The sequence below is a fragment of the Macrobrachium rosenbergii genome, chromosome 5, assembly GCF_040412425.1.
Source record: "Macrobrachium rosenbergii isolate ZJJX-2024 chromosome 5, ASM4041242v1, whole genome shotgun sequence".
Lineage (NCBI taxonomy): Eukaryota > Metazoa > Arthropoda > Malacostraca > Decapoda > Palaemonidae > Macrobrachium > Macrobrachium rosenbergii.
Genome location: NC_089745.1, coordinates 52064857 through 52080180, shown reverse-complemented (window position 1 = coordinate 52080180; position 15324 = coordinate 52064857). Strand labels below are relative to the sequence as shown.

General features: G+C 37.2%; 1 protein-coding gene across 8 annotated transcripts in view; it reads left to right on the top strand.

Moving 5' to 3' along the window:
- LOC136838784 (alpha-(1,3)-fucosyltransferase C-like) overlaps nucleotides 1-15324 on the top strand; it is an 87435-nt gene that overhangs the window by 61888 nt on the left and 10223 nt on the right. For 4 of the 8 annotated variants that reach the window (XM_067104314.1, XM_067104320.1, XM_067104315.1 and 1 more), the window contains 2 exons: nucleotides 6053-6242; nucleotides 13947-14066. In XM_067104314.1, the coding sequence (XP_066960415.1) occupies nucleotides 6053-6242; nucleotides 13947-14066 (310 nt within the window). Of the gene's footprint in view, nucleotides 1-6052; nucleotides 6243-13946; nucleotides 14071-15324 lie in introns of all 8 variants that reach the window. The other 4 variants (XM_067104318.1, XM_067104316.1, XM_067104319.1 and 1 more) reach the window with 2 other exon arrangements.

The window sequence follows — 15324 nt, the reverse complement described above, 5'->3', positions numbered from 1 at the left end:
TCTCCCCATGTGTAACTTGATCACTTGGCCCAACTTCCACTTGCTCCTTGGTCCCTTGTCATGAATGAGGACAACTTCCCTATCCTGGGCCAAGAGCCATGCACCATTCCTACTTGATGGGTCACTCTTAACGTTGTTAAATATTCCCTCTTCCATCTCTTCCACAAGTCGTCACACAACTTGGATATATATAGGAATCTTTTCTCGGTGAACTCTCTCCGTCCATAGGTGGGGTCACCGGAGATCTCTTCCCAATTTACTACTTCTCTTGGGAAGGACTTGAGCTTTCGTCCAAGAATCAAATGGTTAGGGGTTAAGATTTCCAACTGATTCAAATCCCTGGGCATGTAACTTAATGGTCTGTCATTGATAATTCCTTCCAGCTCCACCAGCACACAGGTCAGTTCCTCAAAACTGAGCAAGGCTTGCCCTACAATCTTTTTTAGACATGACTTCAGAAGTCCTATCAGCCTTTCCCATATATCACCAAACCATGGTGCTCTCACTGGAATGAACTTCCAGTTACACTTTATATCTAACAGATATTCCTATACCCTGGGATTCTCCGACATGGTCTTAAGGTATTCTGATGCCGCTACAAATGTGGTGGCGCTGTCACTCAACATGAGTGCTGGGAAACCTCTTCTGCTACAGAATTTTCTAAAACTCATGAGGAATGAGTCACAGGACTGGTTATCAACTAGCTCCACATGTATGCCTGTTGTTATCGGGCACATAAATAAGATGATATAAGCCTTCTCAGGGTTTTGTCCTTTTCCCTTAGCCCATAATGTGCCGCTGTAGTCCATGCCTGTGGTATTGAAAGGTTGCTTACATTGCACCCCAAACTCAGGTAATGGAGGAACTATATTGGGCCTATACAGCCTCCCCTGCGTTGTCCTACAAATAACACAATGGTGTATTATACTCTTTCTTAGTTGCCTTATCTGTGGGATCCAGAACTCCTGTCTGACACTTGCCACAGTGGCATTTACACCCACATGAGCATTAGCATCATGATGATCTTTAATAATTACCCGAGCAACGTAGCAACTCTTCGGCAATAGTATGGGAAACTTAACAGATTCGGGTAACTGTGCATATTCTAGTCTACCCTTACACCTTATTACCCCTTTGTCCAGGTAAAGATTCAACTGGTGTACGAGAGCCAGTTTTGGTTTTCTTACCCCCTTCATCAAACTCTCGTATTCCTCTTGGAAATATTCTCTCTATGATGGCAGTGGTCTTATTCTTTGCCTCTTGGAGTTCTTCCAAGGTCAGTTCACCATGCCTCTTCATACTGATTGAACTCCTACAATTATTCAAAAATCGTAGGATCCACGCTATGGTCCTATAGACCTTTTTAACCTTGCTGAATCTCTCCCAATTCAGCAAGTGAGTGTTACCATTCAGGTTGTCCCCTACAGTATTGACCAAAATGTTCTCTTCCCCACCTTGCACAAGTGATCCACCAACCCATGACCTATCTATTGGCCAAGAGGAATTTTTTTAACCAAGGGGGTCCCTCCCACCAGAAAGAACTATCCAAGATCATTTCTGTCCTTTTCCCATGTGTCAACCAGTCACTGGGATTATCATCTGTAGGCACATAGGACAAGACTGCCTCTGGAATTAAAGAGTTTATTTCCTGTACTCTATTTTTCACAAACACAGGGAGAACAATTTTTGATTCAAGCCAGCTTAGGCCAACTTTACTGTCTGACCAAACGAACAGTTCCACAAACTCATCCTTCTCAAAGGACTCCCTAATAAATTTGACCATTCTTGCTGCTAGCAACAATGCCATCAACTCAAATTTCAGAACAGTTAATTCTTTAATAGGCGCTACTCTTGCCTTTGCCATCATTAAATAAGAGTTTTCGTTCTTAACTCTATAGGCTACACAACCATATGCTGACTCACTGGCTTCGCAGAATATGTGTAAGGAATCTCCCTTTCCTAGGCTAGTATTCCTAGGAAAGAAAATATCAAGACATTTTTCTATGTCTTCATCCCAATCTAGTTGTTGCTTCCACAAATTCTGCAGGTATATCCTTGCCTTAATAGTAACGGGTAGAAGCACTCCTAATGGATTGTAAATCCGTGCAACAGTTCTCAACACTTCTCTCTTAGTCTGGCTGGACTTATTTATCTTAGTCGGATGTAATGTCAAGGTATCCTTTTCTTTGTCCCAGTTCAGACCTAAGACCTTATGAGTTGTTTGTTCTCTGGCACCAATCCCATATGCTTTAGCAATAGGTTGTAACAAGTCATTATTACTCGTCCATTCTTCCAGATATAAATGTGCCTGTGCAAATATCATATTTGCATCAAAGAAAAAATTCACCAGTTCATTATCATCATTGCCAGTTAACTGCAAGTTAGCTACATATAGTCTCTTTTTATCCTTTCTACATGACCTTCTACCATAGACAGGTGTTTCTTAATCGTTGCATTTAGCAGAAAGGGAGAACTTGTAGCTCCTTCAGCTATAATTATGTCGTCGGTTTCCATTGCCAGTTTTAAAATGGAAACATGAGTCTCCTTGGTGGGAGGAGAACTACATGTTCCGGTTACCACGTAACCAAATATGGTTGGTAGCAATACTAAATTTTCAAATTTTCTAAACCCTGGGTGTAAGATGTTGTACACATTGTCAACCCCTATTAACAGTTCAATAGGTGATTGCTTCTCTATGGGTAGATCAAAATCTTTATCAGCTAAGCTGATTTTCGATTTATGCAACGACCCTAAATTATTCTTAACGCCGAATTTCTTTGTATATTCAGGTAGCTCGTCTACCACTATACTGTACAATCCATATTTATTAATCTACCCCGATGAGGTACAGCGATGTTCACCATTTCACATTCCTTACCTAGTGTAGTAGTTAAGTACCCTCTCAATGATATGCTTTCAACTCCCTTGCTTTTATAGTGGAGTCCCTCAGATTTCTTTGTAAATGATCTTTCGGCACAGGTATCTAACAACCCTGTTTTTCGCATAATGCGACCTTTTTTACCTTTTAGGGTTATTGTGGCTGTAGGTAAGACCGACTTCCTAGTCGTCTTATTTCCCTGTCCGGTATTTGTCAAAGAGATAGTTCCAACTTGTACCCCACCTATCTTTGATTTATTTGGCTGGTTTCGAATGCATATAGCACTGTGATGTCTAACAGTGCAACCGTTATTACAACCTTGCCTGTCACAGTCGGAACTGAAGTGTTTACTGGATGCACATATGAAACACAAACCCAGAGCTCTGAGTCGCTCTATCTTTCCTCCTCTGGTTACATAAGATTTACAATGTGTCCATATGTGGTTGCCTCCACAAAGTGCACATCCTTTAACCTGGTTTACCTTGGCTTTGTTTGAACTTTCTTTAGGCCTTAACCATGTTGTTTTTGGTCTCAGATTGCCGTTGTTCTACTGCAAAAGCAGATACTGTTGCCAATGTATTAGCTTTTGCTGTTTCAGTCTGTGGAAAAGCCCTCAGATTGTGTATTTCTTCTTCAAGATATTTTTTAAAGGTGTCAAATTTCAACCAATCTTCTCCACACCTTCGTTTTATTATTTCACTTACACTATCTTGGTAGTTTGATGTAGAGCAAGACGGTATATAATTCACTCAATTCCAGTCTTTCACTCTCCAATGATCTTATGCAGCATTCGAATTGCGCTTTAAACCCTTGCAGCGATTCTGCATCTGCCTTGGGAGTCTCGGTTTGGAAGAGTTTTCTAACTAAACATGACTTGATTTCGTCTTTTCTGCCATAGGTCTCTTTTAACAAGTTCACTGCTTGTAAATATTTATCATCTAATTTAAAACCAGATATCAGTTCCAGAGCCTCGCCTTCCAATAGGCCCTTCAGATAAGAAAACTTCTGTATATTCTCAAAATCAGTACGTTGGTGTACTGATACCTCATAAAGTTCTCAAAATGAATTCCATTCTGTTACATCACCATTGAAATGTTGGAGGTCTAGTTTGGTTAACTTCACAGTAGCTTTAACAGGCAATATCGGCACACTAGGTTCACCTCTTACAGCTAGAAGACTCGTGACGGAGGAATTTAGTGTATGAATTTCAGTGCCTACCTTTAGGCTATATTCAGCTTGATTCATAATTTGGTCAGGTTGCTCTCCAGGATCTGTTAGATTTAGTATTTCATTATCCAATTCCTGGACTTTCTGTAAATATTCCTTCAAGGAGTCTCTCAATGAAGACATACTATTGATATCACCTGCATCAATAGTGGTTTCAACCTTTTTTGACCAGTTAATTATGACAGACTTAAACCCCCCCCCATCTCGTCTTCAATTCTCCTAGGTCAGACATCTTAGCCTATAATTTACCAACACCTAATATCTTAGCCTATAATTTACCAACACCTAATATATAAGTTCCTAATTACCAAGTTCTTAATTACTAAAAGTGTACAAACTGCCAACTCCAAAAAAAATATATATATATACAGTATATGTACCGCATTAGCAAATATAATATTTTAAAAGTTGGCCACACTTCAGATCAATTAAAGGTAGACCACTACCTGTTATATATATATGTACCCTTGACTACACGTACATATATACAATGCACAACAGGGTTTTATTGCAAATTAAATCTCACTCAAGTATCTTTATCTATTTCAGGCTAGGCTGACACACAACATTCTAATATGGCCGCCACCATCAGCCGGTCACGTCTTTATCTTTATCGCCAAATATCACAACAATCCTTAAACTTTCATAAATTTTAACACTACTGATCTCTGATACAACAACCACTCACTGTAACCCGGGTCTAGGCACCATTTCCGACTCATTCAGAATAAGTATAGCATTTCAAATCGTCAGTGTTTTCGTATAGCCTAAACGATCTGAAACGCACTGACCCAAATCATAGCCTAAGTCTTATGCTACAACACCCAGGTTACTTCACTCTTATGCTAGTTGAAATTGTGATTATATTAATACATTGCATTGTGTATATTAACTAAACTGACAATATGAACTTACTATTGGCGTATTCAATTGTTCTTAGCTCGATGTACAGTTAGACTGGCATGAGCACAGTCTCTATTTCACTACCCTCATCCAAAGCACACCTTAAGAGATTCTCCTTACATTTCGATATGCATATCTTGTAAAGAAAGTTTCCCTAAATGTACTTTAAGATGAATAGGAATACTTAAATGGATTTGTAGACACGACAATTATGGCTGCATTCTTGAGTCCTCCACTTGCTAGATCCACACTATGTTACAGCTATGAAGTGACTGAGTTCACAGCCGTCTCTGACCAAAACCAAACCTTTGACTAACTACCGTACGACAACCAATATCGGTAGTTAAGCAATATTACAAGTATACTGACAATTAAACACACGAAACAACTAAGACAACATTTTTCACTACTAAATACAAACAACGAAACATAATATCCCTCTTCTACATAATACACATTTCCACTTTACGTAAATTTAAAGAGAATACATAGAACTATACCACAACTTGCGGAAAAGTCCAGTCTCTCTTGTCGAAGCTTTGACAATTACCCTCTACAATCAAAATAACGGACGAAGAAACTAATAGTGATAATTATGAAGATAGTAAATTTAGGAGATGAAAGTCACTGATAATATTCTACAGACTTAGAAAAGTTAATTACTATAGTTAACTTATGGTTAAGCTAACTCAGGAATGTAGGCTAAATGCATTAAATAAAGTACTCTATTTTAAAGAAAATTATACAGTATGAAGTTATAAAATGATAAAGTGAAAATATATATTAGTAATAAAATAATAAAAAGCGGTGTCAGAACTTAGCCAAGTAGTAGGCTAAGTCGGCAACTAGGCTACGTATTTGTATGTGGAATTAGCTTGCAAGATTATGTTTACATAGGGGCTTCATTTTTTAGGGATGTATTCTATATTCGGGGATTTTCTGTGGCGGTGGCCTGGTCCCAGAGTTCCCGGATTTAAGAGGTTGGACTGTAATAGTATTTTTTTTACTTTGCTGATGTTAATCAAAACTATTTTTTTTTACCAGGTGATGATTATGTTACTGAGAAATTCTTTGTGGCACTGCAGTTAAATGTAGTACCAGTTGTGTTTGGTGGAGGGAATTATGAAGAAATTGCTCCTCCAGACTCCTTCATTAATGCCCTGAATTTTCCTTCCCCAAAAGCATTGGCAGAGTACTTGAAGATGGTGTCTGAGAATGCTTCAATTTATAACAAGTATGTTAACTCTAAGGACTAAGGATTGTGTTGACTGTTTTTTTAAATGTACCACTAGAACCCAAAACAACTGCAGTAATATTTATAAAATATACAAATAAAAGCACATATAGCTTACAGTAAGACAAAAAAGCTGAAAGCCTTTAGAGAAAAAAGATTCACTAGATTTTGATAAGTGCTATTAATCTTCTTTGGTAGATCCAGTCACTCTAGTAAAGTTAAAATTCCAACTCGGTAGTCTTGTTAATAAATTAGAGGAATTCACTGTAGAAATAGTATCTTTCATGTTACTCTTATCATACGCGTATTTTATTTTTTTGCTGTACTTTAGTCTTCTATACCAGAGTTTAGTTCTCTACTTGTAGAACATTTTTACTTTTCTGTTTATCCTTTGAGACAGTTTGTGATTTTACCATACATGATAGTTTCCAGTCTGTGTGAACACAAAATGTGGTAGGATTATCCTTTGTTTTGTAATTGTCACTTGCATTTTAAAGGCACTGTTAGCTGACATTGAACATAGTGAAATTATAGGATCAAACGGAAATGAAAAAAAATCCTTGAAAAATCCTGGGAATGTTTATCTTAATTTGATTTTTGCATCATCTTACCTCACTAAACTTACAAATTTTAAAATTATTTGTGTGCTCCAGATACAAACTTATTTTACTTGATTTTGTCATGCTTAAGAGTCATATGTGATCCAAATTGAGTCTATGATCAAAACTGATATGTAGGGTCAAGAGCTCCATCTTCAGCTCAAGGCTGAAACAATTTATTCAAACAACTAAACAGTCTCACTCGAGCCCCACATGAACCGTTACAATGATCATATCTAACAGAGACTTGACCCTTACTGGCGTTAGCTTCATCGAAGAGAATGGGCGAACTCCATGGTCTCTCTTCCGTTTGTATCTGTTCTATCTATGGGACGTTGCCCATGGGTCCTTGGACACTTATTCCTTGGGTCCGGTGGTGGCTGCTCAGCAAGTTGTGTTGCTCATCCAGTGCCCCTAGCGGGACAGTTTGTATCTTACCAAAGATGTTAGTATGAAAGTGAGAGTGAATGAGATGACTGGTTTTTCCCTTTCCCTTTTTTCCCTTTCTTCTCTGCCCAAGGGCAGTAGGAAGATTGATCCATCATGAGCTGGAACTGTTTAGATACAGGTGAGTGCGGACATTCTGTTTGAGAAAGTTTATTCATACACGAATATTTCCTTGCAGAAGCTAGTCCTTTCTCTCTCTAACAGGGGGAGAGAGGAATGATGACAAACAAATTAGTGGCTAACATAGGATACTTGTCTTAACAAATATAGTTTTTAACTTCCACTTATACAATGTTCCTCCACATTGTGTATTAGCCCAGTAGTCTGACCATTTGATAAACTATTTACAGGCAGTCCCCGGTTAATGGCGGGCAAGGTTAATGGCGATCTGGTTTTACGGCGCTTGACTAGCGACGAAAATCACCGATTTCTGCTTATTGGCGCCGATACATACCTAATAGAGGCGCCGATAACTGAAAAATTGCCGCTTTTTGGTGCTGATAAGCCCCAAAAATCGCTGATTTTCGGTTAGTGGCAATTTTCGGTTATCATCACACCCTCAGAACGGAACCCCTGCCGATAACCAAGGACTACCTGTATCTGACAGGTCAGAGGCATACATCTCCTTCCTCTGCTTTGGCCTAACCAGGAAATGAGACTGGGTGTGCTGAAACTCCAGTCGGTTCAAGACTCACTAACCTTTCCTCCCACCAAAAATGAGGCTTTCCTTATGTTAAGACCTACTCATAGGTTTGTTCTGCGTATGAACAAATGACAAATTTTTATTTAATTTGTATTTTTCATAGCTAACAAACCTATGGTCTCAACATACATTGCCCACCTCTCACCATTCCTAAAATTAATTCCCTGGGCGGGAAGAAACTGGATGCGTCACAGCACTCGGGGGTCAGAGGAGGTCGGCTGATGCCTCCTCTCTCATCTGATAGGCCGAACCCCGTTGCCACCAATACCTTGTTCTACAATTTTATGTTTTTTTTACCGGTTTCCAGCTGGCACTAGAAGATTTATCGTTATGTTAAGACCGTAGGTTTGTTAGCTATGAAAAACGCAAATTAATTCAAAATTTGTCATTTGTTTATGTTGGAGTACTGTAGTTCACAGTGTCTCCATGATCATGTATAGAAGACCTCACTCAGTCTAAGGAGTCACATTTTTCCATAATGTACTCAGGAGATGATATGCCTGAATGTAATAGTGTGGCTACTACCCAGTCATGCTTCAACTGATGAGTCCCTTTTTAAGTTTTGGTATCGTTGCTCACACTACTTGTCTTTTGGGACCTCTGCTTAGTAACTTAGAAGTGACTGCTCCATTGTCTCACACTTCATGTTAAGCAGCCTTATATAGACCCTTCTCTGATGAAACACATTTCCCTATTATTGTCTCTGCCTGAGTTGATCTTCACTCTTTTGCAAGTGCATTTGTCTTGATATCTCAAATTGGGAACCTCTCAGGAGACATGACTCATAGCTCACAACTTTTCTGTATGATATCGCAACACAGATTGGCATGATTGTCCAGTGAACTTTCATTGACATTTGTTGAATCATTCACATTACATGCTGCATAAACATCTACAGGAAATTTGACCGATGAACATTTGCGGTAATAATCTGACTTCCCAGTTACTGACACGTAGTTATCAGTAGAGTTTAGATAATCTGACTTAGCTGATAGGAAAAAAAGAGCTGTGACCTCGTAACACTTTGCAACGGGAGCTGCATCCAACTTCCCATCTGTCTTGCCAGGTGCTGCCAAAGTGTTCCCATCTTGACTGAAACTTCAGTTGCATTTTGATTGGACCTACAACATGGTGGGATTTTTAGAGATTCTCTCAAAAGGTTAAGACACTGACTGTAAGCTTGAATGTGTATAATAATTCTTTTTTGTAAATAGGTAATTGCATGCTTTATTATGAAGTGTTGTAAGGCTATAGGAGCCTTCTGTACCAGGGACAAAGTTAGCTTTGTCAAAACTACAAATGGACTTTACCAAATCAGTTCATTTGGGTTTAGTAACCAGCGATACCTTTAGATCGGGATTTTGAGGAGCTTACAGTGAGTGAAGAACCACTCAATTTTAAAGTGTTATGAGGTCACATCTCCTTTTGTCCTATCAGCTAAATTAGATTACCTCTACTGTATTGATAACTACATGTCAGTAATTGGGAGGTCAGATTATTACCTTCACTGTTCATTGATTAAATGTACTGTAGAGCTGTTACTCACTGCTTTATTGTTTTATTTATGGAGTCTAGACTGGAAGGTGTTTTGATGATTTCTAAATCATCTGACACTTCCGTTCATGCTCTTTACTAATTGATCTTCAAACACCCATCCAGTCCCTGGCAGCTTTGAACCATCTTGTTATTGGCAAGAAACAGTTATGTTTTCAACACATCACATACTTGGCCACTTTTCTCAGGCTTCATGAAGAAAGAAGCCCTAGAGATAACTCAGGATCTGTAAAGTTTCCTGCATTGACTACCAACTTTCCCATCTCCACCTGGACAGAATGCTGAAGATAAAACACAAATTATTTTAAATTTTGTACTGTTCTAATATTAAAAAACATACATCTAAAACATTGAAAAACATACATCTAAAACATTGTAATTGTGCTGTGGACAGGCAATTCCTAACAGGGAACATAAGTTTTGTAAATCTTCAGGAAATAAGTATTCTTGAAGCTTTGTTACAAATGGGAGTATGGAATATATATTTACCTTATTGCAACAGGTGGGTACAATACAGTACAGTACTCTTAATATTGAATTTCATGCACTTTGTTTTAAATGCCTTGAGATGAATATTTATTATAGAATTGCCTTTCCTGAGGGAAAAAAAAAAAAAGATGGTGAATTGAATTGAATATAGAATTTAGGCTGCTAATCCTAAGAGAGGCAATATGAAGAATGAAGAAGGATTTTGTAGAGTAGATTGTGGAGACCAGACCTAACAGTCTTACTAGTAACAATGAACACTAAATAAGAACTTTTTCTTAAGCAAATTTTAATTTAGTAAAGAAAGAGAAGCCAATACCAAACTGGTCCACTGTTGGCAAAATATATATCATTATACTTTATTCACAATATAATTTCTGAGAACAGATCTGTATTACTAATGCTATTATTCAGGAACTTAGCAAAATAGTAAAAGGCTGCGACTGGATCATGGTTTTACATGCAGAACGTAACTGGTTATCCTTTAACAGGAGGTGCATTTGTTGGCACTTTTTTTAATCAGTTCCAAACCAAACCCTTTCCTTTACTATTTGTACGTTATAAAATTTAATTTGAAGGCTGTAATATTTAGTGTTTGAAAGTGAGAGTATTCATGATGGATAATTATTATCTGTAGCACAATCAGTTTTGGGACTATATAGGAGTCAACCAGTCTTTCTTGTCTGTCTGGCTGTTTGCTATAGCACACTTGTCAGATTTACACTATTAATCTCTTTTAGAACAAACTCATGCAGAATAAAATTTCAGGATGTTCTCTGTGATTAGGATAGATTTGTTAATGCCATGCTCTGAATTTTGGTAAGTAATCAAATCATTTATAACTAACTAAACTAAGCATTTCACCAACTATTTTTACATAGCAAAGAGTAGTCATGTCTGCACTGATGTTACTAGTGAAGCAAAAAGAAAAAATCAAGAAATAAGAAATATATTTATTAGTCTAAAAAAAAAAAGCATCTCAGATATCTGTTAAATAAAATTAGACAAGTAAATCATGTAATGAGTTAGAATTTATATTTTGCAAATGCTTAACCTTCCCCTTTACATACATTCACTCTATCTTGTCTGCATTATACACACAGAAAAGGGATTTTGACAAAGGAAAAATCTATTTCTGGAGAGGGGACCGTGTCACCCGGTGAAAAAGTCCATTCAGCACTTATTTCTAGGTAATTCCGTTGCTAGATACCAGAGAAAGCTAAATGAAATGCTGGAGTTACTACCCCCAGAGCGAGCTCCATTAGATGGAGTCGTGTATGGAAAAGGGTGAACTCTAAAAACACGGAACCTTATCCTATAGAGATCCCAAAGTCAAAAGTCCCACTGAGAGGTGCCGTTACAAACCCATGCACCACTCGCGGACAGTACACAAATCACCGCTAGCCGCATTCCATGAAAGTACCACCCCACCAGAATGATGTTTACTATGGGGGGGAGACAACACATGACAGAGGTGGGTCACCGGGTGACACGGTCCCCTCTCCAGAAATAGATTTTTCCTTTGTCAAAATCCCTTTTCTGGATCAGGCCCCGTGTCAGCCGGTGAAAAATTAACAGAGAAATAAATATCATTCTTATACTGTAAGAGATAACAAAATGTAAGGGGAACAGAAGACCAAAGGTCCACCAAATAATTTAATTGCTAGCAATAATAACAAGTAATGTACAAATGGAACTGATGGGAGCTTAAAATTAACATGACAATGTAAAAAATATACTTAAACAAAATAAATATACAAAATTGAAAACATTATAACATAAATGTGTCATTTAGACAAATATACAGATAACACGGTCAGGGGATAATGTCAAGGCACGCCTGACTGAAATGACTGTAAGGGGATAACTGAGGCAGTGGAGGAAGAATTGACTAGGAATCAGAAAGGGTACTAGAGGGAGGGACAACGTTCCCTGCCGCGACTGCTAAGAATTTAAGAGCTTCTAAGGATTTCAAATAGTGATGTTTGAAAACCAAGGGTGACTTCCAACCAGTGTATTTGGTAAGATCCGTGAAATTCATGGAATGGAAGTAGTTAATGGAGGTGGCCACAGCTCTAATATCATGAACTCTTGGGACTGAGTCAGGATTAGCCTGCTTGATGAAGTAAAGGATTTGTTGTCTAATAGCAGACATAGAGATATTACAAGTAAAGCCTGAGACAGTGAATGACTACAATTCCTTAAGGGAGGAGATACATTTTATCCATCACAGTGCCTGGTTTTAATACTAGGAAAGTGTACAATTGATGCTAAGCATAACATGCCATCACTTCAAATAGTCTGAAAATCTAGTAAAAGATATATGTACTCAGTATACATAGACCACCAAAATATTACTATAATGTATATGAGGAAACACATTAATTAAACACTGTTAAAGGTTTATGTTACCGGGACTCTGAAGGTTTTCATTGCATATGCCAGTGGATCTTATAACTTCTAAAATTTTATTTTCCGTAAGTGCTGACTCATCATCTTTTCTCATTCCAGGTATGCTCCTGCTCATTATGATTTTTTACATTAAGTTTGTATAAAATTATTAAATTAATATTTTTTAATGCAGTTGCCTTAAAATAGTAATAAATTTAGATCTACTGTAATAGGATTTATATTAAATTTAGGAATAGTACACATAAGTAGAATATTGTAATTAGAAGAAATTTTAGTTCATTAACAGTAATTTTCTAATAAAGACAAGATTCAAATTACATACTTCAAAGTTATTACTTGAGTTCATTTCTGAGAGTAAAAGTTGAGTTTATTTTATTTTATATATAAATCAAAAGACAGGAATGGCAGAATTTCACAGAGATCCTTTTGAGTCATGTCAGAACATCATTGTCAACAATATTGTAAATACAAGTTTTTTTCAATAATATCAAGTGCAGTATCTCAGTTTTGGCAAGTCTTTTTTTCACACAAACTTACATGATTATTAATCCTGCAATTTAGAGAAAGCTAGTTTGTCCAGTATATTTCATATTACACAGACCGCAAATAATTGCATAATACCCTGTTTTCTTTTTTACATAGGGTGTACAAATGAAAAGATACTTAGCTCGTCAAACATCCAAGATGGATGAACATATTTTTACGTGTACAGTATCATACCTGATCATATAATTGAAGTATGCATATAGATGGGACAGTGTGAGGAAAGTGTAGAGGCAGGAATAATATAAGTACAAACAGTCAACAACAGCAGATACATAGGACAAAGAGCACAAATCAAAACTAGCTCCTAAAAGAGTGGCAAGCCAATAATTATGTTGCTTTCATTAGCAGTTGCTAAGGAACACCATCTTTGCATAATACTATCATGTGTTTGTATAACTAACTCTCAATAAACGAGTAATGGCTCAGATTTTTTAAATTATAAAAATAATTTCATTTTGATGTTTTCAAAATTCTGTTAATTTTATCAGTGGGTGAGCTGTAACCTTGCTCATTGCTTTTCAAACATCTTTGAAACTTGTCCCTTTTATTATTTGCAGTCACAGATGATATTAACTGCATTTTAGGATGGTTCTAATTGAATCATGAAAAATGCTTTGTATGCACAAGTACCCACACCAATGTTAGATTCTTCTGTATGAACTCTATAAGGGGTGCCTGTTGACAATATGTCCAACATGGCAAACTGATGATGTTAAAGGTGTTTGCTGCATCCCTTCTACCCCAGATACATTGCTCTTTGCCTTTTACATTTCGTCTGTTCCTGTGATTTTTACTTGGCTGTCATACTGTGCTTCAGTTTTGTACCCACATTGAAGAACAAATAAATTCCAGATTATCTTGAAAAGTAACTTTCTGGTCTCATGAATTAAACTTTTAGTAATAATTTTTGCAAGTACTGTAACACATTTGGCTCTTTGATTTTATATTTTATTACAGATACCTAGAATGGAAGAATTACTATGATATTGAGCTTGGTCACCCTTTTAATCCACTCATATGTGATCTTTGCTCCAAACTACACAATCAGTCAAGCCTGCAACCACCAGTTGTTACAATGCAAGTACATATATTGGTTTTTGTCTGTTTACAGTGTAGCTATCATGTATTTTATTATTGTTATATTATTATTCAGAAGATGAAACATGTTCATATGGAACAAGCCATCAGGGGCCATTGACTTGAAATTCAAGCTTCCAAAGAATATGGTGTTCATTAGGAAGAAGTAAGAGGAGGTAAAGGGAAATACTTAAGGAAGAGATCCCACTTATTAAGAAAGAAAAAATAAATTGATAAATTAATAGCAGATGAAAGTGTATTAAAGTGCAAGGAGAATAGTATTAGGATAGTCCAGTAATGTGTTTTAGGATACAAGCTATCCAGGTTCATGGTGAGACATATAACTGGATATTTACCAAATTTGATGGCAACTAACCCCCTTTTTTATTTGCCCCCTAAATATCTTCAAATATACTCATTATGTAACAAGATATATTGCCATATTTCATGGTAAATAAGAACCACTTTTTTTTTGTCCCTCAAAAATATCTTCAAATATACACTGGGGTCTTTTATGTGAATTTGAGGTATCTAGTAGACTGCTTACCAAGATACTGTAAACTTCAAGTATATGTACCCAGCCACACTCCATAGTACTGTTTGTTCTTGCGGGGATACAACTATCCCTTCTATATATAGGAATATCCTTCAGCACAAGCTGGAGATAGTCGTTAACCTTGGTAACAAGGCGGTTAACTGGTGGAGATAGGGGTGCCACCCTACTTACCCAACATTGCCATTCACCTTCCTACAGCCTGCTAACGGAGAAGGTACTGTGTTTTCCTGCTCTCTAACCTGTGTGCTTGTTTGTATCCTTTCTCAGATTTTCATTTTGGTCAGGCTGCTTCTGTTTGTGTTGAGTGATTTTATGCTTAACCTGTTATTTGCAATTTTCATTAATATCCTTTAAGCGTATTACTATGAAAGAATTTGGCTTTTTGTCTGTACACAGTAACAGTTGCCTTGCTGTCCATTTCTATCATCATATTCAGTTCTTTTAATGTTTTCACTTGAGAGTATGGAAATGTATTTATTTGGACGGAATCTTACCTGCTGTTAAAGTTAGCTTATATCTTCGCGCCATTAGGTGCAATCGGCATTCAAAATGAAACAAAATAATGCTTGGCTAACCCACTAGGACTGTCTCCGTAACCACCTGTTTCCCACCACGTGGCGTGGTATGTTTACGTTCTTGTCAGAATTCTTCAATGCCTTGTTCTTATGCAGACAGTGTGAACCAGCATAAGTAATAATTTTG